At 31.5% G+C, this 27569-nt stretch overlaps 1 protein-coding gene across 1 annotated transcript; it reads left to right on the forward strand.

The window, feature by feature from the left end:
• Positions 1–1652: 1652 nt before the first annotated feature.
• LOC110103710 (3-oxoacyl-[acyl-carrier-protein] synthase I, chloroplastic) lies at positions 1653–27208 on the forward strand. The gene is given in 13 exon segments (XM_028699881.1): positions 1653–1988; positions 3254–3266; positions 3269–3342; positions 3344–3373; positions 3375–3435; positions 3438–3494; positions 3497–3645; positions 3647–3685; positions 4695–4868; positions 5573–5686; positions 25914–26015; positions 26116–26182; positions 27141–27208. Coding segments are annotated over 13 exon segments (1284 nt in total).
• The last annotated feature ends 361 nt before the right edge of the window (positions 27209–27569 follow it).

The following is a 27569-nucleotide window of genomic DNA, read 5'->3' on the forward strand; positions in this document are numbered from 1 at the left end:
TCCTCTGATTTATAATGGGTGAAGATGGATGTTGGCTGATATTATGTGTATGTTCTCTTTCAAGGTTTGGTTTATTACTTATTCTTGCAATACTACTAGGGGTTTTTGTCTACTTTGGTGGAGAAGGGTGCTCGTTATGTGGTATTTACCGATCCAGCCAGCTTTGGCTTTAGAGAATGCTTTTTTTTTACTCTGGTGCTTGCTGGAGGTTTAATAGTGACTCGAGTATTAATTTCTGTAAGAATTGGTTTAATTTAGTGTTTATGAGGAAGGAGACTGATCAGGTTTTAAACTAGTTAAACTGGAATATGCTGGGCCTGTCTTTTGGTTATAGTGTCAGTGGTGACTACAACTATAACAGTTTTTATATTATAAGGTTGATTTACTATCTGTCTAATACATATTTTGGGAGATTTCCTTGCAGGGAAAAATCACATTTTTGTTTCTGGAGCTTCAATGAATGCAAGGTACTCCTTTTCTGGTTTTTATATTTCATTTTCAATTTTCTTCATCAGTTTTGCAGGAAGATAGTGATGAACGGGATTATTATGATCTTCTTTTTTTGGGTGCTGTCTACTCACAGCCCGAGTCTTTTTTTATGTCTTTCTTGTAATCATAGGAAAATGAACCACTGGCTCTTAGGTTTTCTTTCTATTTTTCTTGTAGCTTTTTTGAGCATTAGCAAGCTGGAGATTCCATTTAAGAACTGTGTAACCGAATTTTTAAAATTACACGTAGGCCCCCTGTGGGTTTTAACCAAAAAAAAAAAAAAACTTTCGGAATGAAGCCATTTAATAATTTTTCAGAGAGGAAGGGTCTTTTTACTTTTCAGTCAACACAATCAACAACAATAAATTTTTCCTTGTTGTAAAATATTTAAAAATATCGAACCGAAAAGGATTCTGAACCCAACAGCAAAATCCCTGACCCGTCAACAAGCTCAAAAAAGACAATAAAGCATTTATGCGTCTCTGAAACTGCATTTGGTTTCCATTTAATATACCATGTGCACTAATACTGACCAAACCTAAGAAAGTAAAAACTTAAAGGAAAAAGGAAACTATTGATTATTCTTTTTTTTTTTTACTGAACTGATATACACAAATTCAGAATAGACCTGTAATAGATGAATTTAGGTTGGACCAACTGCCAAAAGTTATTAATGTTTTCCCTTAAATTTGAACCATTTTGCTTATTTATAGGCCTCCAAAATAACTTACAGCAGCTGCTTCAGAGATTGAGAGAAAGAGAGAGCGTGCAGATACAAAGAGAGAAGAGATATGATTGGAAGCAAAGAGATAGCCCTCAAAGGCAGTGGCAATGCTCCTTCATCAACCTGGGGTGGATTTTTAATCAAAAAGCTTTCAAGGAGATCAACCTTCTCTTCATCATGTGAGCTTCCTAAATTTTTATTACACTTTTTTTCTTTGAATTACACATATAAATTTTTATTTATACATCTAATATCTTTTCAAATATAAAAAAACAAATCCTTTATTTTGCACGAAAATATTTGAGTTTTATTATATATATATTTTAAAGAAAAGAATTATCATATAATAATCTGATCAAAATATATATATATGAATGAGTTTTAAAAATACTGATATTTAAAAAATCCTTCAGCTACAAAGTTGCAGAGAATAACAGTAATGAACGGCTCTCCAACCGTTTCTGCTCCCAAGCGTGAGAAAGATCCAAAGAAAAGAATAGTGATAAGCGGAATGGGTTTAGTTTCTGTCTTCGGAAACGACGTTGATGGTTTCTACGATAAGCTCCTCCGCGGAACAAATGGAGTTGGAATGATCGATCGGTTCAACACGTCAGAGCTCGCGGTTAAATTCGCTGGTCAGATTCATGAGTTTTTGTCGGAAGGGTACGTTGATCAAAAGTCTGATCGTCGGCTGGACGACTGCTGGAGATACTGCCTTGTCGCCGGCAACAAGGCGCTGGAGAGCGCCAATCTTGGTCCCCAACAACTGATTAATGTAAGTTCAAAGTACCCTAAATTAATATATTTTGACAATAATTTAATAAAAATAAATTTTAATTAGTTGAATTATTTATGTTATAAAATTTAATTTATAATTCATACATGGCACTTATTTTTAAAAACTTTTGATAGTTTTTAAAATATTGAAGGCCTCAGCTCACCTATATAATATAATCGAACAAAAAATTTATTATCTCGACACAATGATACAAAACTGGACAGATATTTATTTCACCTTTTTGTCTAAATTAATTCATGGCTTCTAAAATGAAAGGGATTGGTGAGAGCAATAAATATAAGCCTCAAATGTAACAAACAAGTCTCATTTTATTCCTCATGCTGCGCAGGCAGGTGTACCATATGATTCCACAATAGCAGCCTAAGATATATGCAAAATAAATTATAATTTATTATTTTTCTTTTATACTTTGCTAATATATATAAATATAATAATTTTATAATCTATCATTAAAAATTTAAATGGTCAAATAAATTATTAAGATGAATCTAATAGTGCAAACCAAGAAAATTCTATAGTAATATAAAAAAGAAATTTAATATATAAAATAAAGTTTTTTTTTTTTTGAAGTTTTTGCAACATTAAGAACAACCTCCATACAAATTGCATACTCAAACAAGAACTCAAAATTCTTGATTGGTAGCCAACGCTCCTCAATCCAACAAATCACTAAAATGCGTATATATAAAACAAGGTCAATCCGTATTTAAAATAAGAGTTTTTGATTCAAGTCTCGCAAAAGTGTTGTGTGTGTACGTTATTTTGTGCTCTACACTAATTTCCAAAAAATAGTTTTGTTGAAAACATAATAAAATAATAACATGCATGTGGAGTTTTCTTTATGACTATTAAATGATGTTCTTTCCAGATTTGCAAATCCAAGGATATTAAACCTAGAAGAAGATTCAGCTTTTCATAAATATATTATAATATAATATGCAAGAAAGAAGAAGAATTTACTTTTAAATTCAAAGTCAATTGATATTTTTTTGATTACCTTTTCTTTTTCAGTCATAATAGGAATTCATTAAATTGTTGAACTCGTCTGTATTTTTCTTATAAAAATATTCAATTATTAAAAAATTCAGTTAAAAATAGATAAAGTTATTATCAACTAAAATTATAGACCTATATTAAATCTTATAAAATAATAATCTCAAATTTTCTTTCATAACATTTATAAGTATTTTGGACATTAATGTTATTAAATTTTATAATAAATGAATTTTCGTATGTTATAGATGGACAGATCGAGAATGGAGCAGTGGTGGGAGCAGGAGTGGGAGGCTACACAATCTTCTCCACCAAGATGGAGAAAATGATCAAAAGGAGGATATCATAAGCTGTGCCCATTCTTTGTCCCCTGTCCTAATCACAAACATGGGATCCGCCTTGCTCGCTATTGATAATGGACTGATGGGCCCAGCTATTCAATATCTACTGCATGTGCTACAGCCAATTGTGCTTCTTTCGCCGCCGCTAATCCATAAGAAAGGGCGACGCTGATGTAATGATCGCCGGCGGTACGGAGGCGCCCATTCTTCCGATGGGCATTGCGGGATTTTTCGCATGTCGGGCTTTGTCTCTGCGCATGCTGAGTCCTGATAAGGCTTCTCGTCCATGGGATAAAGGCCCGGGATGGGTTTTGTCATGGGAGAAGATCTGGAATTCTGGTTAGTACGTATAATTGGAAAGCAAATGGTATCATATCCTCATTCAAAAAAATAAATAACCACTCCTGCTTGTCCGGTGGTGAAGAGCCAGCTGGACAAAGTCTAGGTCCTGTTCGATATCCCTTTAGCAAGCAGTGAAAGCCTTAAGTGTGTGTACAAATTGTACATACTACTGTGTACAAACGCGTAGCACGTTCTCATCGAGTCCGGACATGATCTAGTCTAGGTTCAACGCGTAACAATTTCTACTATAAGGAATAAGTTTTAGTTTTTTACTTCTAAGATAACAATCATAATATGTTCGCCTCTTCTTTTCTTAAAGCTTTCTCATTACCTTTTTTATTGGTGAAAGTTGTTTTTTTTTTTAACAAGAGTTACTAAGAGGCTTTTTTGGGACAACATTTTATATATACTATTTTCTAAAGCAACTTTTAATATAAAATTTTTTTTAATTAATTTTTTTAATAATTAAAACATTACTTTTCCAGTACAATAAAAAGTTATCCCAGATGAACCCTGAGTTTTTTTTTTCTCCAACGACTTTAACAATCAATTTATAAAACACTATGGTATACCAAACAATTCTAATTAAGTTTAATTATGGTGACTTATATTAATTAGATTTGCTTTGAGCTAACTGCAATATAAATTTTATATTTTACTTATATATTATAAATATCTAAAAAAATAGAACTAGTAAGAAATCTAATTAGGATTCATAAATTCCAATGTTTTTCTTATTTTGATTCAATTCTATACGAAGATAGACTTGAAAAATTAACATTTAATATTCCTTTATATTTCAATAACATTAAGCTATATGATTCTGATTTACTGATAATATAATAATAAGTATTATATTTATTTTTAAATCTATGATAAAATAACAAAATATTAAGATATTTATAAGAGAGAAGCTTTTGTTTTATACGTAATAAACTTAACACTTGTGTTTTGTCATTAATTAAATAAACTGAATGAATTTCTCCTTTGTTTTGTTTTTTTGCAGGTGATGGAGAGCTTAGAGCATGCAAGGAAAAGGGGGGCAAATATAATTGCAGAGTATTTGGGCGGTGCAATAACCTGTGATGCTCATCATGTTACTGAGCCACGCCCAGATGTGCTCGGAATCACTTCCTGCATAACTAGGAGCATGGAGGATGCTGGAGTTTCTCCTGAGGAGGTTCCTTAATTTCTACATTAATATTTTAAACATAATTACTGAATATTAATAATTAAATTTGTTACGCATCAACTTTATAATTATTTAATTTATTTTTAAATGATATTATTATATACTTAATCAATCAAATATTGTATTATATTTATCTAAAATAAACTAGATATCTTAAAATTTATCTAGCTTAGTGAAATTAATTTGGGTCAAATGTATTTTTAAATCATATTTTAAGAAAACTCTAATTAGGGAATATTAGGATCTAAGCTTGAATTATTTTAAATGATCTAATTTAGAAATATTAGCAATCAAATTAGTGCAAAGGATTTAAAGAAAATAATGAAATGAGGTTATCTTGAATAAAATTTGTTCAAGCCTTGAATTTTCTGGAATTAAGACGAGAGTAATATAACTTATTATTTATATAATACATTAGCATTTTAATAAATTTATAACTTTTATTTTTAATAAAATTTGGAGTGTTTATATTACTAGCTATATAAAATAACAATATACTCTATTATGTTCCATATTTAATGTTAAGTATTAGTTCCTTAAGATTCGTGTTAGTATTCTTTATTATTAATACTATTTAGTAATATGGAATATTATTGATAAATATTGTCCCTTAAAAATGTCATAAGTACGGTATATTTTCTTCTCCGTAATGAATATTAAACATGTTATTTTTTCTATTTTTTATTTTTTAGGTGAATTATGTCAATGCACATGCAACATCCACACCAGCAGGAGATATAACAGAGCTCAACGCAATAAAGGAAATCTTTCAAAATACATCGGAGATTAAAATAAATGCAACCAAGGTAAATACTCTTTTAACACAATTTTTTATTAAAATACAAAAATAAAAAAGAAAAAAAAATTAAATCATTATGCTCTCTACCAATTCATATTAAAATGAGTTACAAAAGTTAATACATGATTTTTCTATTATGAATTTTTAAATTTAATATGTTAATTTTCAATAATATTTCAATTACATGATGTTAATTTGCATACGATATAACAACATGCCTTTATCCCACTACATGGGTTTTGCAACATTAATCATTTTTCCTTATTTCTTTATTACGAGTAAAAAATTCTTAGTTAAACCTAAATAAAAAATATCCTTTTTAAGACTCTCCAACCATCTTTTTAGGTCTACCTCTACATTTCTTAACATAGGTTGAATATAATATGTTAACTCGCTTTACAGGGTCATTGATAGGCCTACATTCTAGTGACAAAACTATGAAAAATGTCTCTCTCTAATATTATTTTCCATTGGAGCTATTCCAACATTTTCATGTATATACTAGTTTCGCATTTTCTCTCTAAGTGTAAAGCCACTCATCCACCTGAGCATCCTCATCCATGCAACTTAACTTTGTGCTTCTCTTTTAATGGCCAGCATTCTGGGTTATAAACAATTGCATGTCTCACCACCATCTAATAAAATTTTACCCGAAGTTTGAGGCGGCACTTTTTTATCATACAACAAGTCTAATGCATTCCTCCACTTCAACAATCCAACTTGAACTTTACTAATAATTTTCCCATCATTTTATCTTTCGCTTTGAACTATAGACTCGAGATATCTAAAATGTTCACACATTTTAAAGACTTGATCACCCAATATCACAATCCCACCATTGGATCTATTATTATTCAAATTACACTCTATATATTCAATTTTAGATCTACTCAAATGAAACTTTAATATTTTATGGTTGACCTCTATAACTCAAGCTTTGCATCAACTCTCTCAGTCTTCTCAATAAGAATAATATAATCAGCAAAAATACATACAATAAGGTACATCCTCATATATACAAAGGTATAGTAAGAACATTTCTAACTAAAGTAAAAAGATATTGGCTTATAAATGATCCTTGATTTAGTCACACTGAAAGAGGAAAATATTTGGTTAAAACACTTTTTTAGATCCTTAATGACTTCAATATAAATATTATTTACTTCCCTCTACTCTAGAACTCTCTAGAGTAACTCTCTTAAATCTTTATTATTTAGTTTCTCTAAAAAAAAGTAAGTATGATTGGTATATCATCGAAAATTTATAGTTATAAGGCACAAATCTTGAGGTAATTATTTTGAATTGAAATTTTTAAAATCAAATCTTGACCATTCGAACTTTGATTTCATCAAATTTATAGTCAAACTGAACGTATTGAAAAGATGAACCCAATGACACTAAATTTGACTCAATTTGAGTCCATATAGGTCCTAATTGAGGATCTAAAGCATATTTGGAAGGTTTAAACAATAAATTGGATGACCAAATGCTCACCAAATGTGACATGCTTATAGTCGATTCAAGTGGCTCGGTGAGAAAAATTCAACAAGCCTAAGATTGCGAAATCAAATACTCGAACCACTGCCTAACCATCGATCCATCGCTTGACTATTATTGGACTTTTGCCTGACCACTAATTATAGTCAAACTTATAGTCCGACCAACAATTATCACCAAATTTTCTTCGTTGATTCATGTTCTCTGCGGTGTGAAGTAGTGTGGAGAATGTGAGGTTTGTGAGAGGGAGAAGTAGTGTGGTGGTGTCACACTGTTCCTTTAATCAAGTTTGTATCTTGATCCCTCCATAGGGATCTAAGGATTTGCATGGGGTGCTCTTTGAATGAAAGCTTCAAGGATAAATTTTGAGGTTCTTTACCTTTACTAGAAGAGTGAAAATTTTTTTCAGGTTCTCTTCTATCATAAGGAGGGTGAAAAGGGACTCAAGGTTTTCTGCCTTCTATCTTTGAATTATTCTTCTAACTCAAGATGCTTTATCATCAAGGATTATATATATTAGTTAGGTCAACATGGTTCTCTTTTAATGCGTTATATTCATTAAGTAAATACATGTGATCATTATCTTAAGTAGAACGCTCAGTTATCAAACTAGTATGTTCTTTTAGCATATTATAAAACTCAATTTTAAGCTACCATACATCTTTTTAAGTTTCCTATATGAATTATGAGTTTTCTCTGAAATAATAAAAAATTTATCATATGATCATTGATATACCTCATCTTAATCTAACTAATTAAGATTTACATTAGCCAAAAGACACAACTTTCTTGCCTTCACCTCTGCTTCTTATTTTGATGATTCTGAGGCAAGGTCAGCCCAAAATGCCTTATGCATCCTATTCTTTCTCTTTTGAATTTTTCTTTCTCTTAACCCTTATCCTTGACTGTGTTAGTCATCTGTTTTGGGTAGTCTATTAAGAGATGTCTTAATTTTTTGCATCCAAAGCATATAGTGTCAGATGATGCTTTAAAATTTTTAGTTCCTTTACATTTCTTTAGGAAACTCTTGAACTAATTGTTCATCAACTCAATGTCTTCATCCTCATCCATTACAAAACTATCACTTTCTAAGTTATTTTCATTCAGATCCATAGTTTTCTCCTTCTTCTTGTCACATGCATCAAGTAGTCTTTGACTTACACCTTGCTCATAGGCAATGAGTGACCCAAGAAAGTTATAAATGGAATAAACATTTAAGTCCTTTGATTCAGAAATAGTAGTGACTTTAACATTATACAAACAAGGTTGGCAACGTAAAAGTCTTATTAACGTTTTTCAGAATTAGAGAATTCTCTACCTAGTGCATACATAGATGTCATTATTTGGGTTAACCTAGTGTATATTTTGGATACAATCTCTCTAGATTTTATGCAAAAAAGTTTAAAGTCATGCAGTTGAATATTTAACCTAGACTGTTTAACTTCATTAGTTCCCTTATATGTGGTGTATAGTCTATCCCATATTTTCTTCTAAGTAGTGCATGTAGATACTTACATATAATACTCTAATTTTAAGATACAAAAAAATAATTTAAAATTTTTGCATTTAATTATACTAATTCTCTATCCTCATGACTCTATTTAGTAAAGGGAATATACATTTTGACACCATTAACTACTTAAGATGGAAGTGGATAATCAGTTTGAATCATATACCAAATTTTATATTTAATGGATTGTACAAATGTAGACATGCAAATTTTCTAAAAATTGAAATTATGTTTTCAAATAATGATGGAAGGGTTATTGAATAACCCTCTGTAGTATTCTTAATTCAAAATTACATTATTTGATCTTTGCTTGAAGATTTTAAAATCTAAATTTTAAGATCCACTTTGATACCACTTAAAAGTTCAGGGAGGTTGTAAGACCTTAATAAACTAAGCCAAGGCGGACCAAGAGCAGGGGGTAAATTAGCACTTCTAAAAAAAATTACTACAATAATAAAAATTCTTGCTAGAGAATGACTTTGAAAAATAATTCCCAAAGAAACAATTATTCTAACACATGCATAAGAAAATCAAGGTTTAAAATATTTTTTATTTTCAAGTGCAAATATATAATCAAGATAATAATTTTTTTTAAACCATAAATTAACCTAATTGTAGTTGATGGTAAAAAATGAGATTCATGAAGTAAGCTCAAATTACATAAATAAAAAGTACTAAAAAGTAAAAATAAGATAGAGCACACCATATTTTATAGTGCTTCGGTCAACATTGACCTATGTCCACTCCCCGTAGTCCTCCTCTATGGGTATTGCACTAATCACTATAGTGTCTCTCCTTTTGCCCCCACAATAAGATAGAGAAGCCCTTACAAGAATCTCTTCCACCGACTGTGGTGTAATAGAGAACTAGATGCTATGTCACCCTCCAAGTGATGAAAATGGATCTTTAATCCTTTTTCTACCTTCTAAAGAAGGAAGAGAACCTAAAATCCTTTCTTACCCTCATGGTGATGGTAGAGAACCATGATCTTGAGCTAAAGAACTTCTTCCCATTGTCACCTAATAAACCTTGATAAACACTTGGAGAAACAAGGCAAGATACTTTCTTGGAGCATCTATGTGAACCTATCACACTACTTATCCCTTACACACAAGTTTTCCCTCTCTTCTTACCAATGCTCTTTTATATCCCTTCTCCAAGCTCTCTCTCAAGAACAATCAACATATAAAGACTTGAAATAAGTCTCATTATAAAGATTAAATACAAGGTGTTAAAAAGTCCTAGAAATTTAATTCTAGTGACTTTGATCGTATAGTATGACAATACGATTAGTTCAAATAATCATATTAGTAATGCACAAAGAATAAAATGTTGTACAATTAATTCAATGAATTAAGATGATCTTCTAGTACGATTTGAGAATCATTTAGTACGATTTGTTTAAATGACTTAGATTATCATCTTGGATGATTGAAAATGATAAATTATCGTCCCATGCAAGGATTTGATCGTACAGTATGACTGGGTCCAATCATCCTAACGATCTTACTAGATCAATTAATTTAAAATCATTACTTAATTGTAGAATTAATTTTGGTAATATTTAATTATATCATACATCACAATACTTATCGTAGGATATGATTAGTTAAAATTTTGAATTTAACGATTTGCATAAATTATGATTATCGATTGGAGTCTTTATTTAAACTGATTATATTGTACGATCTAGATTATCTAGTATAATTAGTCCAAATATTTTTAATTACAAAATTATCCCTTTTTATGATTTTCTTATTAATTGATCATACAATATGATTTGTTTAGAAAATTGAACTTCTAATTTTGTTGCTCTCTCACTCCCTTGAGTGTACAAATGAAATTCCATCGTACAGTACGATCAATTCAAAATTATACCAATTTGTCTGGTACAATTTGGTACGAATGCATTTCGTACTCTGGTTAGCATACTATACAAATCCTATATCGTATAGTACGACCAGTTTAACTAAATCACGCTTCGTTTGGTACAAAAATGGATGAGTCCATTTCTTACTCTTGATGTCGTCTGTACGAACCCAAGTTGGTACAGTACGAATAATTTAGTAAATTTACCTATTTATATGGACAAACTGATATGCGCCGATTTCATACTCTTGACATCATCTGTACGAACATATGATCGTATAGTATGATCAATTCAAAAAGTTTTGTGTTCATTTGGGATGAACTGGTATGTAGCCATTTCGTACTCTAGATATTGTCTGTACGAATGTAACCTTGTATAGTAAGAACAAGGCTTAGAAAATTTTTTATGGCATGATTCGATAAACTCCATTCTCGAGGAATACTTACGACAAATTGTTTGAGTTAACATTTAAAATAATTTTTTTTCTTAGCTTCCCGTTAATGAATGACGAATTTAAAATAAGGAGTTCCCATAAAGATCAAAAAATATAAACCTAAAATTTTAAAAGAAACAACAACTACTAAAATAAAAATAACTCGAATAAATCATGAAATAACTCGAACAAAAACACAAACATGAACAAAATATACACACATTCAAAACATACACACAGTCACAATACAACTCATACATACACAGTCACAATACAACACATACATACACATAACACGTAAACATAAATACATCAAATAATAATCAACAACATCAAATAATATTATGACTCCCCTTTTTGACAACAATAAAAAGGGAAGTATACCTTGAAATTAAAACTTTCTATGGATAAATCAAAGTAGTTGGAGAAAAAAAATTAAAACTAACTGCAAAAAAAAAGTTAATTTCCAAATGCTAAAGAGAAAAAAAAAATCAAAATTTAAATTAAAGTACAACTAAGATAAGAAAAGTCAATCAGTCACTATTTATATTAGACAAATTATATATAAAAATAGTTATTACAAAAAAGATGAAATAAAGATTAAAAAGTTTATAATTCAATAATGAAGATGATTGTCAATTAAATGAAATTGGATTAGAGATATAATGATAACTAAAAGAACAATACTATTTTCTTTTTCAATTGGCGATAATGTGCATGTTTTCAAATATTTATGGCACAATTTGTGCATCTTTTTTATTTGGGTTAATTTTGTGCCTATTTTTACTTTGTAAACTATTGCATAACTTTTTTTTATTTTTGCATGCTTTATGCATCTTTTACTTTTTTTATTTTTTTTAATATCAATAATCTTAATTCAAATTCCACTAAAAATAAAAAAACACATTGAAAAAGAAAATAAAATAAATAAGACATCTATTTTGCATCAATTATGTATATCAAAATAATACTTGTCTATACGAACATGAAATTGATCTCTTTATCTACATCCATACATCATTTTAATTTAAATTTTAAAAGATCAAATTTTGTAAGAAAATTAATTTGTAGAACAAAATAATTCAAATTTTCATCCAAGAGATCAACCACAAATAATTTGTTTAAAGAAAAATTACCATTTTAAAAAGTGAGATTTCAATGCATGTCAACAAAATATTTTATCATTTTATTTCTCATTCAAAAGCACATTTAAACACATTTCTCCATTTCACATCATCACAAATAACATAATTAGAAACAACACATGAAATCACTAACACAAAAAATCACTAAAATCACAAGAATATATCTCAAGAACAAACACATAAACTCATCAGTAACAACACCACAGAAGTATAATTAATAATCAGAAGGGCCTTGATCTGGAGGAGGTGGTTGGTTGATCATTAAAATGTAACTACTTATGGTAGTTACGTTCATGTTAACCGAGTCAAACTACCCTCGGATCCAACCCAGCATCTAGTTGATTCAGGTGATTCTCAATTTGATCAAAATATTGATTAAAATGAGTTTCCATTTCATCAAAGTGCTTAATCATTTCTTGGTAGAAATTCTAGTCGGGTCCAGGTGCAGGTGCTGGAGTAGGTGCTCCTCCTTCAAGAGAATTATCTGTTGAAACTTATTAAATATGAATTAGGCTGTTATACCTAAGCTTATATCCCAGTGGCTAACCAAGAGGGGGGGTGAATTGGTAATTTAAAAATTTTACCACCCTTTTATAATTTTAAACTGATAAAAAACTTATGATAAATTTTTTAAAAAAGATTTTTCAAACATAAATCACACAGAAATAGTAACGTAAAAAAGGCAACGAAAAAATAAAAAGATGCAAGATTTATAGTGGTTCGGTCAAACACGACCTACATCCACTCCCTAAAGTCTTCCACTTTAGGTATTGCATTATTACCACTTAGTGTCTCTTCTTTTTTCCCCACAACAAGGTGGAGAAGCCTTTATAAAAAAACTCTCTTCCACTACTATCCAGTGCAGCAGAGAACCATCGTTCTTTTACACCCTCCAAGTGTAGGAAGAGTACCTCCCGCTGTTCACACTCTCCAAGTGTAGGCAGAGAACCTTCTCATTGTTCACACTCTCCAAGTGTAGGCAGAGAAACCTTCATCCTTTCACACCTCTCCAAGTGCAGGAAGAGAACCCTTCATCCTTTCACACTTCTCCAAGTGTAGACAAAGAACCCTTCATCCTTTCACACTTCTCCAAGTGTAGGCAGAGAACCCTTCTTCCTTTCACACTTCTCAAGTGTATGTAGAGAACCTTCCTGCTGTTCACACTCCTCGAGTGTCGGCAGAGAACTGGATCTCCTTGATAAGATCTTCTCACGAGAAATCTGGAAGGACAAGAGAAAAGAGTGAAGTAATCACAATTCACAAAAAAAGATTCTTACCTTTGAGTATCAAGTGAACACTTCACGCTCTTGTAGTAAGAAATCTCCTTCAAACACTCTCTCACACTCTCTCCTTCAATCACTCTTCAATTTGCACGAAGACCTGAGGACAAAAAGATTACAAGCTAGTTTTAAGAGGACCTTTTATATGAAAGACATGAAAACCATCCAAAAAAACTGTAATTTTTCAAATTTGTACGTACTTGATCATCCCATACGATTGTAATTCATACGTACGAATAGTGAAAAAATTGTTTCCTATGAACTCAATATGTGTTGGTATGAAATTACTTCATATCTGATTATCATCCCGTACGAATATAGTTCATCCAATACAAATAGTTATTTTCAAGCTTCGTTAAAAAATAACTGCAAAATGGTCTACAAGGTTAAGGAACAAAGGACATCGTCCGGGGCGTATAGGTAGAATCATCTGGACGAACTGGTAATTTTAGAAATCTGATAACATCGTCCAGGGATGAATGGGACATTTCGTCTGAAAGAATAGTTCAAAGTGAGAAATCATAGGACATCGTCTACAGACAAATGGGACATTTCATCTGGATGAACAGTTATAAGTGAGAAATCAGAGGACATCATCCAGAGATAAATGGGATATTTCGTCTAGACAAATTGTTCAAAGTGAGAAATCAGAGGACATCGTCCAAAGACGAATGGGACATTTCATCTGGACGAACAGTTCAAAGTGAGAAATCAGAGGACATCATCCACGGACGAATGGGTAAATTCATCCGGATGATTAGGACTTAGAAAATTTTTCTTCACCTTCTGTTTGTTCCATTGCTCTCCAAGGGATATAACTGACCTGATCATCCCGTACGAACATGATTCATCACGTACGATCAGTGGAGAAATTTTGTCTTTTAAAGATCTCCCCTAGTGTGTGTGTGTGCTAAGTTACTCAATTATAATCACACTTTCTCTGACTTAAAATGAACAAAATACAGACTCTAAATTACAAAATAGTATAGTCAAATCTTTATTTGAAGTCTTCACTAATCTGGAGTTTGATTTCTTTGAAATGTTAGTACAAACAAGAGCCAAAAAATAATTCTTTCAAAATGTGTGAAGAGAAATTAAGTAATCAAAATAATAATATTTAGAATCATCAAACAAATAAGTTGTAAGAATATAAAACATGCAAAAGCTAAGTAGCAACTCTTTTAATAATCTCCCACTTTTTGATGATGGCAAAATAATTATTTTTGTATAATTTTCAAATTCCTAAGTATCTCCTAAACTCCCCATGAATTAATAAGCATGTGAGAATATGGGGCATTTGAATATAAATATATATATATAACATTGAGATAAACAAAATCATTGCAAATTAGATGAATGTAAAATTTATATATTTCAAATTTTAATATCAAATAAAATCGTACAGAAGATTAATTTGAATTGAAAGATTGAAAGATTAAGGAAAGAATCAAATAGCACTTGTGTTGCTTTGCATATCTTTTCAATATTTGTGACACATTTTGTGCATCTTTTATATTTTTGGACTAATTTTGTGCCTCTTTTTCAATCTGCGAAGCATTGCGCTTCTTTTAATATTTTATACATTTGTATATTTTTAAGTGTAATTTTGATCTTTCCAAAATCATAATCTAAAATCTCAAAATTTTTTAAGTACAATAATATTTATATTAATAAGAGAAATACAAAATAAGAAAACATCATAATTATAATAATAATATAAAAATTATATTAGTCTAATAAGAGATATGAGATTGACATTCTTAACTAGATCAAGTTATAATCACAACTTAAATTAAAAAAATTCTAATGAATTCAAATTTATATTACAATTTGAGATATAGGACTTGTAAGATCAAATATTTGAAGGATGATCATATATGCTAACACACATTTCTGAAATAAAATTAAAAACATTAAACCAAGATAGGATAACTTTTATTGATATCATAATAAAGGATATTACATCGAGTATGATTTGGGTGTTTAGAATTTTTAAACCCTGGAGGTTGTTCTACAAAAATATCCTCTTAAATTACCCCATTTAAAAAGACACTTTTAACATCCATTTGATACAATTTAAATCCTCTAAAATAGGCAAAGGTTAACAAAATCCTAATTGCTTCAAATCTAGCTACAGGGGCAAAAGTTTCATCAAAATCAATCCCTTCAATCTAATTATACCCCTTAGCCACCAATCTTATCTTATTTCTTATGACTACTCCTGAGTTATTCATTTTGTTCTTGAATACCCACTTAATTCTAATTACACTTTGATCATTTGGCCTTGCAATTAATTCCTAAACTTTATTTCTTACAAATTAATTTAGTTCTTCTTATATAGCCAATATCCAAAATTCATCCGAAAGTGCTTTATCAATATTTGTAGGTTCTATCATTGAAATAAATGTTGAATGATTGATTTCTCTATTCAGTCCATGCCTAGTCCAAACACCCTCACTAGTTTTCCTATAATCAATTCCATTGGGTGATTTTTAGAAAATCTCAAATTTTTAGGCACTGGGTTTTCTACATCCATATTGTTTTCCAAATTCACTTTCTTAATCTTTTGGGAGTTAATTTCTATCTCATCCTCTTTAACAATTGGCTATTCCAAACTTCCAGATTTATCAAATACAACATGTGTGGTCTCCTCAATTATCAAAGTTTTTTTATTGATTACTCTATAAGATTTTCCAACACTTGAGTATCTAATAAAAATTTTTTCATCTAATTTTGGATCAAATTTTTCTAATATAGATTTTCCATTATTATGAATGAACACCTTACATCCAAAGACATGCAAATATGACAAATTAGGTGTTCTCTCCTTTAGTAACTCATAAGGTGTTTTATTTAAGTTTAATCTCATATTCACCCTATTCAGAACATAACATGTAGTGCTAACCGCCTCAACCCAAAAATATATAGGAAATGAATATTCTGCCAACATAGCTTGAGCGGCTTCTATTAATGTTCTATTTTTCTTTCGACTATCTCATTCTACTGAGGGGTTCTAGGTGCAGAAAAATTATGATCAGTTCCTTTCTCCTTATAAAAATCTTCAAATTTTTCATTCTCAAATTCTCCTCCATGATCACTTTGAATACTCAAAATCTCACATCCTTATTTTCTTTGAATCCAAGTAAAAAAGTTTCTAAATTTCTCAAATGAATCACTCTTATGAAATAAAAATTTGACCCATGTAAATCTCAAGAAATCATCCAAAATCACAAATTTGTATACCTTCCCTCCTAGAATTACAGTTCCAACTGGTCCAAAAAGATTAATATGTAAAATATGTAATGGTTTACTAGTTTTAAAATTTGTATTAGACTAAAAAGAGGACTTTACATATTTTTCTAATTGACATGCATTATAAAAGTGGTCCTTAGTAAAGTCTTATTTTGGTATACCTCTCACTAAGTTCTTTTGGGTAATCCTCCTAAGGTTTTTCATGCTAGAGTGAAAAAGCCTCATATGCCAAAGCCATGACTCATCAAAAATAGTCTTTAGACAAAAAACAGTATGAGTTTTAATGCAATTAAAGTCTAGCATATACATATTATTTACCCTTATACCATTCAAAACATCATTACCATTAAGGCTTAATATGCTGCTTATAGGAAAAAAAATTACATAATAACCTTTATCACATAGCTGACTAATACTCAGAAGATTATGCTTCAAGCCTTTTACCAACAAAATATTTTCTATAAAAAAAGTTTTTAAGATTTTCAATCATAACTGACCCTACCACCTTCCTTGTGGTGTTACCTTGACTCCACTCATGGCTTCCAGCGATATGAATTGTGCAGTATCTCCAGTCATATGCTTTGAATAACTACTATCCAGGTACCATATGCTCGCACGAGGCCTTGTGTGAGAGCAATCCTACAAAAATATCAAACATTAGACCTGGGAATCCAAACAAGTTTGGGTTTACCTTTTTGCAAATTATAAATAGAACCATGTATGATATGTCTAGGTTTATGCATCTTAGGTTTCCACACAAAATAAGTTTTTTTCTTCAATGTACATGTGTGAGCTATATGTCCAATCAATCCACAATTATAACATTTGACTCCTGAAAAAGGGTTTCATAATTTTCTAAAGTTTCTCTGTCTATTTATGGATTGCATAAATTTAGGATACAAAATAGGATTTATGAAAACTTCAAGTCTTGGTGGTATCCTATTATCCTCGAGAGCTTCTATTTTTAGTTTATAAAATGAAATCATATCTTCCAAGATACGATTTATATAATTTACTTGATACATTTTGTTTTCAAATTCATCTTTATTATTTTTTATTTCTTTTTGAAGTTCTATATAGGATGATTTTAAATTTTCATGGTTCTTATTCAAATCATCAAACTCATCAAGCAATTTTATGTGTTTGTTATCAATTAAAACATGATCTTTTCTAAGAATCTCCTTTTCTCTTTGTAGTTCTTGAAATTCTAAGTTCAGACTAGCATGCATTTTTCTTTAACTTTCTATATGCATCATGTATGCATTCAGAGACATTAAAAAGTTCATTATAAGATAAGTCACATACCGCTTCTTGATCTGACTGATCAAGATTATCAGCCATTAAGCATAGATTAGTGACTTCCTCTTCCTTTTTAGTCTCTGACGAGTCTGAAGCTGAATCCGCCCAGAAAGCTCTTTGGAATTTCTTCTTGCCCTTCTTCACAATAGGTTTCTCCTCTACATTCTCATTGCTAGGAGTGGCTTTGAGTTTTGGGCAATCTAACTTAATATGTCCAGGTTTCTTGCACTCATAATAAATAAGATTATTTGAAACCTTGACATTTCTATTAAATTTACCTCGATTCCATTGCCGGCATCTCTTTTGCTTCCTATTCAGAAAGCTTATAAAATGTTTAGTTATCAATACGATGTCGTCTTCATCCACAGGTTGTGAGAGTTCACTCTCTGACTCCTCCACTTTCAGTGCTATGTTCTCTCCCTTTGTAGTTCACCTGTATCAATCTTTCCTTAACTCACCCCTTGCTCGTAAGAAATAAGTGATCCAAGAAAATTGTTAATATAGTAAATATTTAAATTTTTAGACTCTGTAATTATAATTATTTTAGCATCATAAGCAGTAGGTAAGCAATGAAGTATTTTATTAACCATTTATGCATTCGTTAGTTTCCTACCTAATACATATAAAGAGGTGACTATTTGTGTGAATCTTGTGTACATGTCAGAAATGGATTCATTGGGTTTCATGCGAAATAGTTCATAGTCATGCAACAAGATATTAAGTCTGAATTATTTAACTTCTTGGCAGAAATGGATTCATTGCAGTAGGTAAGCAAAGAAACTATTCAAATATTTGGCATTAAGTTGTGCTAAGTCATGTTCTTGTACTGTCTAGTCCGCAAAATTTAATTGGTTTTGTATACCCTTCATGAACTAAGATCCACAAACGGTAATCAAGTGACTGTAAAAATACAGACATGCATGTTTTCCAAAAATCAAAAGGAATATTATCAAATAATTAAGGTCTAGTTATAGAGTAACCCTCAAGTATATTTTTGTTTCCAAATGTAACCATGGTCGTTAATTAAAAAGTAGTCTAAACATATAATTTTGAAATTAAGCTTTGATACCACTTGTTAAAACTTATTATATATGAATTAGGTTGTTAGACCTAAGCTTATATCCCAGCAGCTAACCAAGAGGGGGGTGAATTGGTAATTAAAAATTTTTACTACCATTTTATAATTTTAAACTGATAAAAAACTTATGATAATTTTTTTAAAAAAGATTTATCAACCATAAATCACATAGAAACAGTAAAGTAAAAAAGGTAGTAGAAAAATAAAAAGATGCAAGATTTATAGTGGTTTGGTCAAACAAGACATACATCCACTCCTTGAAGTCTTCCACTTCAGGTATTGCACTATTACCACTTAGTGTCTCTCCTTTTGCCCCCACAACAAGGTGGAGAAGCCTTTACAAAAAAAACTCTCTTCCACCACTATCCGGTGCGGCATAGAACCATCTTCCTTTTATACCCTCCAAGTGTAGGCAGAGTACCTCCCATTGTTCACACTCTCCAAGTGTAGGCAGAGAACCTTCCCGCGGTTCACACTCTCTAAGTGTAGGCAGAGAATCCTTCATCCTTTCACACTTCTTCAAGTGTTGGCAGAGAACCCTTCATCCTTTCACACTTCTCTAAGTGTTGGCAGAGAACCCTTTGTCCTTTCACACTTCTCCAAGTGTAGACAGAGAACTCTTCGTCCTTTCACACTTCTCAAGTATAGGCAGAGAACCTTCCTGCGATTCACACTCCTCGAGTGTCTGCAAAGAACCAAATGTCCTTGACAAGATCTTCTCATGAGAAATCTAGAAGGACAAGAGAAATCAGTGAAGTAATCATAATTCACAAACAAAGATTCTTACCTTTGAGTACCAAGTGAACACTTCACGCTCTAGTAGTAAGAAATCTCCTTTAAACACTCTCTCACACTATCTCCTTCAATCTTTCTTCAGTTTGCAGGAAGACCAGTGGACAAAAAGATTACAAGCCAGTTTTAAGAGGACCTTTTATATGAAAGAAACAAAAAATCGCACAAAAAACTTAAAATTTTCAAATATGTATGTACTTGATCGTGCTGTACGATCATAATTCGTACGTACGAACAATGTAAAAATTATTGCGTATAAACTCAATGTGCATTGGTACAAAATTACTTCAAACCCAATCATCATCCCGTATGAACATAGTTCGTCCGGTACGAACAGTTATTTTCAGGCTTCATTGAAAAATAACTGCAAGACGGTCCACAAGGTTAAGGAACAAAGGACATCGTCCTGGGGCGAATGGGTAGAATCATCTAGACGAACTGGTAATTTTAGAAATCTGAGAATATCATCCAGGGATGAATGGGACATTTCGTCTGGATGAACAGTTTAAAGTGAGAAATTAGAGGACATCATCCAGAGACGAAGGGGAAATTTTATTTGGACTAACTGTTCAAAGTGAGAAATCAGATGTCATCATCCAGAGATGAATGGGACATTTTGTCTGGACAAACAGTTCAAAGTGAGAAATCATAGGACATCGTCCAGGAATGAATGGGTAAATTCGTCCAGACGATCAGGACTTAGAAAATTTTTCTTCACTTTCTGTTCGTTCCATTGCTCTCTGAGGGGTATAACTGACCTGATCGTCCCGTACGAACATGGTTCATCCCGTACGATCAGTAAAGAAATTCTATCTTTTAAAGATCTCCCCCAGTGTGTGTATGTGTGTGTGTGTGTGTGCTAAGTTACTCAATTATAATCACACTTTCTCTGACTCAAAATGAATAAAATACAGACTCCAAATTACAAAATAGTATAGTCCGATCTTTATTTGAAGTCTTCAATAATCTGGAGTTTGATTTCCCTGAAATGTTAATACACACAAGAGCCATAAAATAATTCTTCTAAAATGTGTAAGGAGAAATTAAGTGATCAAAGCAATAATATTTGAAATCATCAAAATAACAAGTTGCAAGAATATAAAACATGCAAAAGCTAAGTAGCAACTCTCTTAACATTATCTCCCTCAAAGCTTCGATCACTTATAAAGAGTGCCTTAAAAGAGGCATTAGTAAAGTAAATAGGGAGTTAAGTGGGAGGATTAAGATGTATGAGGTTGTACTTTTTTTCTAAGATATAAACAACAAGATGTCTTAAAGCCCAATTTTTATTTTTCTTATTATAAGAAAGTCTGATATCGAAAAGTTTGTAAATATAATCCATGGTAAGTTGGACTTCATGAAAAGGTTTTTCTGTCATTATTAAATAAGTGACTATGGACAAAAGAGGAGTTAAGTTTATTCGATCTCCAACTTTTTGGAATAATAGAGGTTCTCAAAATGTGTTGGATAATCTAGGCATTTTGATTGAGAATGTAAACACGAGACAAATGACTCACTTGGGCAACACCTCTATGATTTTGATTTATTTTTGACTAGTCCAAGTAGGTTCTACTGGTTAAGGTGTGCACACTAATTTCTTGGGTTCTTAGGTAAAGGAAGTTGCCTAAGTCTTTCTTAGTGATTTCTACTCGTTGCTTAAAAGCATAAGAGGTAATCCTAGTCTGGTCTTAGTTTCCTTCATGTTAGCCAAAAAAATTTGAAAGGATTCTTTATGAAAGGCCTAGATGAGAGTCAGGATAAATGAAAATCTGGTTAAGGTGAATAGGATCATGAAAGAGAAATTGATATCATTCTGAATGAGGAGTCAGGAAGAGGTAATTTTTGTAGCAAAATATCTATAAAAAGCATCCTCATTCTTTTTGGATAGAAAATTGTCATCCCTACAAGATCTAGAGGATGATCCCTTAGAGATGTGAGGTTGTTTGCTACTACTTACGATTCCTAAGATTTGAACTTTAGAAAGTTTGGAATGGATGAGAAAGTGAAGAAAAACTTATCCGAAGACCTTTCTATTTGAAGAAAAATGACCTATTTTATAGTATAAAATTTGGATTGTGTGTACGATTTTAAAATCATTTCGGATGAAATAATTGTTGTACATACAAATAGATACAACCAAAAATGAAATGACTTTTTATAAAATGTCATTTTTGAGGCGTCCTTTCGTACATACTTTTTGACCAAACGATTGTATAGACGAACACGTGCTTGGCCAAGATGATCAGAATATTAAAGATTATTTTATGATGGTTAGGTTCACCCCCACAAGGAACTGACAATAGGATCATACAGACGAAATGCAATTTTGTATGTACGATATGTGATCAATAACAAACATTAATTGGAAAATCATTCCCACTCGTATAGATGAAACAACACATAACATACAGTATGATGACATCATCATACAGTACAAAATCCTATGAAAAACTAAGTTTTGTATGATCAACTCATAAATATATCATGTACATGCTATAGAATTTATATTGTATGAAAAAATTTTGTACAATACAAAAAGAACAATTAAAAAATAAGAAATGATAAATAAAAACCTTATCAAACAAAATGACATGCTTCTAGTAAAATCAAAAGCAAAGCAAGCACAAAACTAACAAAAGAGAAAAAAATTAAGAAAAAAAAAACCAACAAAAATAAAAAAAACAAACAACAAACTCTTACAATCAATCTAAGGAAAAAAACAAATATACAATTATATAACAAATCAAGTTTTTAGAATTTCAACTTAAGAATTAAGATCAATCACTTTTAATCTGGTCCTTAAAGTGCTAAATGTGTCAAAATCCATTGGTTTTGTGAAAATATTTGCAAGTGAATTTTCAATAGCAACGTGATGCAATTTAATTTTTCTCTTAGTTACATGATCTATAATGAAGTGATGTCTTATATATATAAGATTGATTTTAGAATGTAGAATATGATTCTTTGAAATGCATATATCACTAGTATTATTATAAAAAATTTGAAATTGAGTCAATAGAAAATCTTAAGTCAATTAATTATTATTTTAATCAAAGAACTTAAGCCACACAACTACCTAAGGCAATGTATTCTGCTTCAGCAGTAGATAGGGCTACTGAATTTTGTTTTCTACTGGACCAAGAAATTAAAGAGTTTCCTATAAATTTATAAGTTTCAGATGTACTTTTTTTTATCAACCCTACATATTATAAAATCTAAATCAGAATATCCAAAAATTTCAAAAGAAGAGCTATGCTTAGGATACCAAATTCTTAAGTTTTAAGTTTCCAAAAGATATCTTAGAGTTTTAGATGAAGTTTGTACGAGCCCAACTTTGTATAGTACGAACATTTCAAAATATTTACCTATTTGTATGAAAGAACTGGTACGCACCCATTTCATACTTTAAACATCATATGTATGAACCTATGATCATACAGCATGACTAGTTTATAAAATTTTTAGTTCATTCGAGACGAACTGGTTTGTAGCCATTTCATACTATGGATGTCGTCTGCATGAATGTAACTTCAAATAGTACGAATAGGAGTTAGAAATTTTTTCCTTGCATGATTTGATCAACTCCATTCTGGAGAAACACTCAAGACAAATCGTACCGTACGATCCATGATTGTACAATACGATTAATTTTAAAAATACAAGTTTCGTACTCCCCTTATGTATGTGTGCATAGTTACCCAATTACAATCACACTCTCTCAAACTCAAGAAAAATATAAAAAGTATAGACTTCAATTATAATAAACCCTAATCTAATCTATCTTGAAGTCTTCAGTCTGGAGTATTATTTTCCTAAAATATTAGTACGCATATATAACACAAATAATATTTCAAATATATATTTGGATAAATAGTAATCAACACAATAAGAATTTATAATCATCAAAAACATACATGATAAAAAAATATAGTTATAAAAACTAAGTTGTAACACTAAAATGTTAGTGCACATGAAAAACAAACATGCAATAATAGCAATTAACAGGAGATAACACAGAAGGGAATCCAATAATATTTTTTATCATCAAAATCACAAGACTTGGGTCCAGATTTCTAACAACTAAAGGAGGGTTACTTAGAGTTAATGCAATATCTAGAGTGGATGACTGAGAAGTGGACGCAGGCCATTAATTGATCGAACCGCTATAAAAATTTATTTTATGCATTTTCCTTTAGTGCCATCCCCCTCTTGGTGTGCAGAGGAACTGTTTAATGAGGCTTAACATCCTCCATTAAACTTTCACTGATTGTCGTCAAATTGCTTCTCGACCATCGTCGCCCGATTATAATTTTTATGGCCTCCATTGCACACCGAAAATAGGCTCTTTAGCCTTCATCACCAGTCAACTACGAACTTACCTACCTTCGCTACAAACATATGACACTTTTAACCACCATCACCCGACTACGATCTTTTCGACCCCCGTCGCCAACCGACTACTGTCCTTCCAATAAGCTTCACCCGATTACGATCCTTTCAAATTTTGTCACTTGCAAGATATGGTCCTTCCAACCAATGTCTTCTAACTATGATCTTTGCGGCTTCCATCACCTGTCGACTAATATCTTTCGGACCTCTATCACATGACTACGGTAATTCCGACCACTATCACCCTGCTACTAGTTTTGTGACCATCATCGCTCACTAACTACGTTCCTTTCGACCTCCATCACTTGATTAGGATCTTTCTAACCTATGTTGTTTGCCGACTATGGTCCTTGCAACCACCATCACTCGACTATGATATTTCTGACCTTTGTCGCCCACCAACTACAATTATTTTGACATTCGTTACTTGATTATAATCCTTGTGTTCTCTGTCGCTAACCAACCATGGACCGTCGCTCGATAATATTTTATAGTTGTTCCAACCTCCTTTACCATAATACAATAATATTTTACTTAAGTTTTTATTTTACACCCTTTCATTTTTAAGTTTAAAATTAATAAATGATGTTACGTGCATAAACTTTTACTCAAAATTAATTTACAATCTTTGCGTACAATATAAAAACAAATTAAAATATTATTTATTAAATTTACAATAAAATATTAAGGCATTGACATGTAATCAATTAAATAATTGTCAGAAAACGTAATATAAATGTAGTTGAAATTCCGTCTGATACTTTGGTTGAAGCAGTGGGCGTGATTAATGGTAAAGGTGCTATTGTTGCTATGGATGAATTTGTTTTCTCTCCTTATGCATTACCTTTTGTTCCTGAGGTGTTGGATGGGAATGTTCGTCAGGAAATTCTTGTGGATTCTTCGGTTTTGCTGGTGTCGGAGGTAGGTCATGGGGCTGTGAATGTTGAAAATTCTGTTGTTTTGCCTGTTCAGGATGCGGTGAAACCCAATGATAATGTTATGTTGCTTGAGAAGGAGGGTGGTGATGCCGATGGTTTTGTTTCTGTTACTGTGGAGCAGGGTGGGAGTGATGCTGGTGGTGTTAAGTCTTTAAATTGTTTTGTGGAGATTCCTGTGAAACAGGTGGATTCAAAAGAAATGGATGATTGTGTGAGTAAGGATTCGGGCAAGGAGATTAGGGATCAAAAGAATTGGTTAAGTGATTCGTCTGAGGAGGAAGATTATTCTGAATCGTTTGAGTCGGATATGGATTTTTCCCTTGATCGTTCCTCTAAAGCCTTTAGGGGAAAATTCTGGGGAAGAGCTCGTCGCAAAAGATGAGTCGTATTTTTGCTTGCTGCTTCGTGAGGCTAAGGGCTATGCTGGTGGCAACCGTGGGTGATTCGCTTGCTGGGTGGTCCGTGCGTAACGGTTTGGGCGTTGGCCTCGACTGAATACTGAGCCCGCTATGTTATCTTTGATTTTGTTGTTTTTTTTTGGAATTATGGTTGTTTCCTGTATTTTGCTGGGTTTTTATTCTATAAAAAAGTTTATTTAAAAAAAAAAAATCATGAGCTCAACATTTTTATAGTTCTAGAAATTATTCAATATTAAATCAATATTTTCACATAAGCTCAATATTAATAATGCAAAGTCATAATAATTTATCTTTATTATTAGGAAAGTCATAACATTTTTTTCCTCTATTAGTCAATGATTGGGCATTGCCTTGGGGCAGCTGGGGGACTGGAAGCCATTGCTACGATCAAAGCTATTACTACGGGCTGGCTGCATCCAACGATCAACCAATATGTATTATATTTCATCAAACATATTAATTATCTAACTTATATACTTTAGTTATAATGGCTTATTTGTTGATTAATCATTTTATTTTAATTTTCCTTCATAGAACTTGGAGCCAGAGGTTACGATTGACACGGTGCCTAATGTGAAGAAGTATCATGAGATTAATGTTGGTAAGTATAAGCCAAAATTCTTTTTTGTTTTATTAATTATCTATAAAGCACAATTTTAACCACATTATTATGTATCAAAATTTGGAACTTTTATTTGGTCCGGTCACAAGACGTAGCTCTACATTCGGCCGCCAGTAGAATCGCGCCACGCATTCTCACTATTTATCACGCTCCCCGACAACCCGACCCGGAACTGACCCAGGATGGCTCATTATTTCTCGATTTTGCTAGGTATTGCAAGGTATTGATCGATTTTGCTCGGCAATAACTAATACTGAGCAAATAACAAGCAATACCGAGCAAATACTGAGTAATACCGAGAAATATCAAGTTTTTATAAAAAAAATTCGGTATTGATCGGTATTGGTCTTCACAGAATGGTATTTCTCGTTATTTCCAAGCAATACCGAGCAAATACCGAGTAATACCTCGCAATACGCGAACATAGCATTCCCAGGTTCCGGTCCGGGTCAAGTCGTCGGGCTTCGCGGTAAAGAGTAAGAGCACGTGGCGACATGTTATTGGCGGCCGAACGTAGCTCTACGCCCGGTCAGAGGACGTAATTATTGTTCCAAAATTTGTTTGATTAGAATTTAAAATCATATTTATTTGATTGATTATTTATATTATATATTCATCTGTAAAGAAATTCAAGCATTTCACATAAAGGTAATTTAAATAGCTTCTTAGAAAAGTACTTTCTTGATTTCCATTTTCTTATCAATTTAATTAATTAATTATAATTTTAATTATTAACATGTTAGTTAAGATAAAATTATTATATATATTCGAATTGAAGAAATTCATAATAATACTATTTTCCGTAATAACGATAATTTTATATTTATCACGAAGCAAATTTAAGTTAGATAATTAATATGTGAGAATTTATTTAGCAATTTAAACTATGATTAAGTTTAGTTTATAAAATATATTAACCATTGGCAATATTTTGAAGCAATATCGAATTCATTCGGCTTTGGAGGCCATAATTCTGTGGTGGTTTTTGCTCCGTTCCGACCTTAGAAGAGGAAGAAGGAATGGTGAAGGAGAAGTTATTGTACTCTGTGAGCCCTATGAGATCGCAGTGATGAACATTTATTTCTTGTAATGTCTAATGGTTAATTGTTGTATATAACCTCAACAACTTGCTTATGCGTATTTTAGAATATATGTATTTCTACTACTTTATTTCTTTGCCAAATTTAATTTTTCTATTTCTCTTACTCTCTTTCTCCACTGACACAGTTTTTTCTTATATTTAAATGATGTAACATATGTGATTTTTACGTAGAAATATTATGTAGTAGACTCACAATTTCACAAACATGCATTGCACATTTTAGTATTGATCGCAAAAACCAATAATATCAAATAAAAAGGATGC

Source organism: Dendrobium catenatum, unplaced genomic scaffold (assembly GCF_001605985.2).
Source record: "Dendrobium catenatum unplaced genomic scaffold, ASM160598v2 fragScaff_scaffold_1400, whole genome shotgun sequence".
NCBI lineage: Eukaryota > Viridiplantae > Streptophyta > Magnoliopsida > Asparagales > Orchidaceae > Dendrobium > Dendrobium catenatum.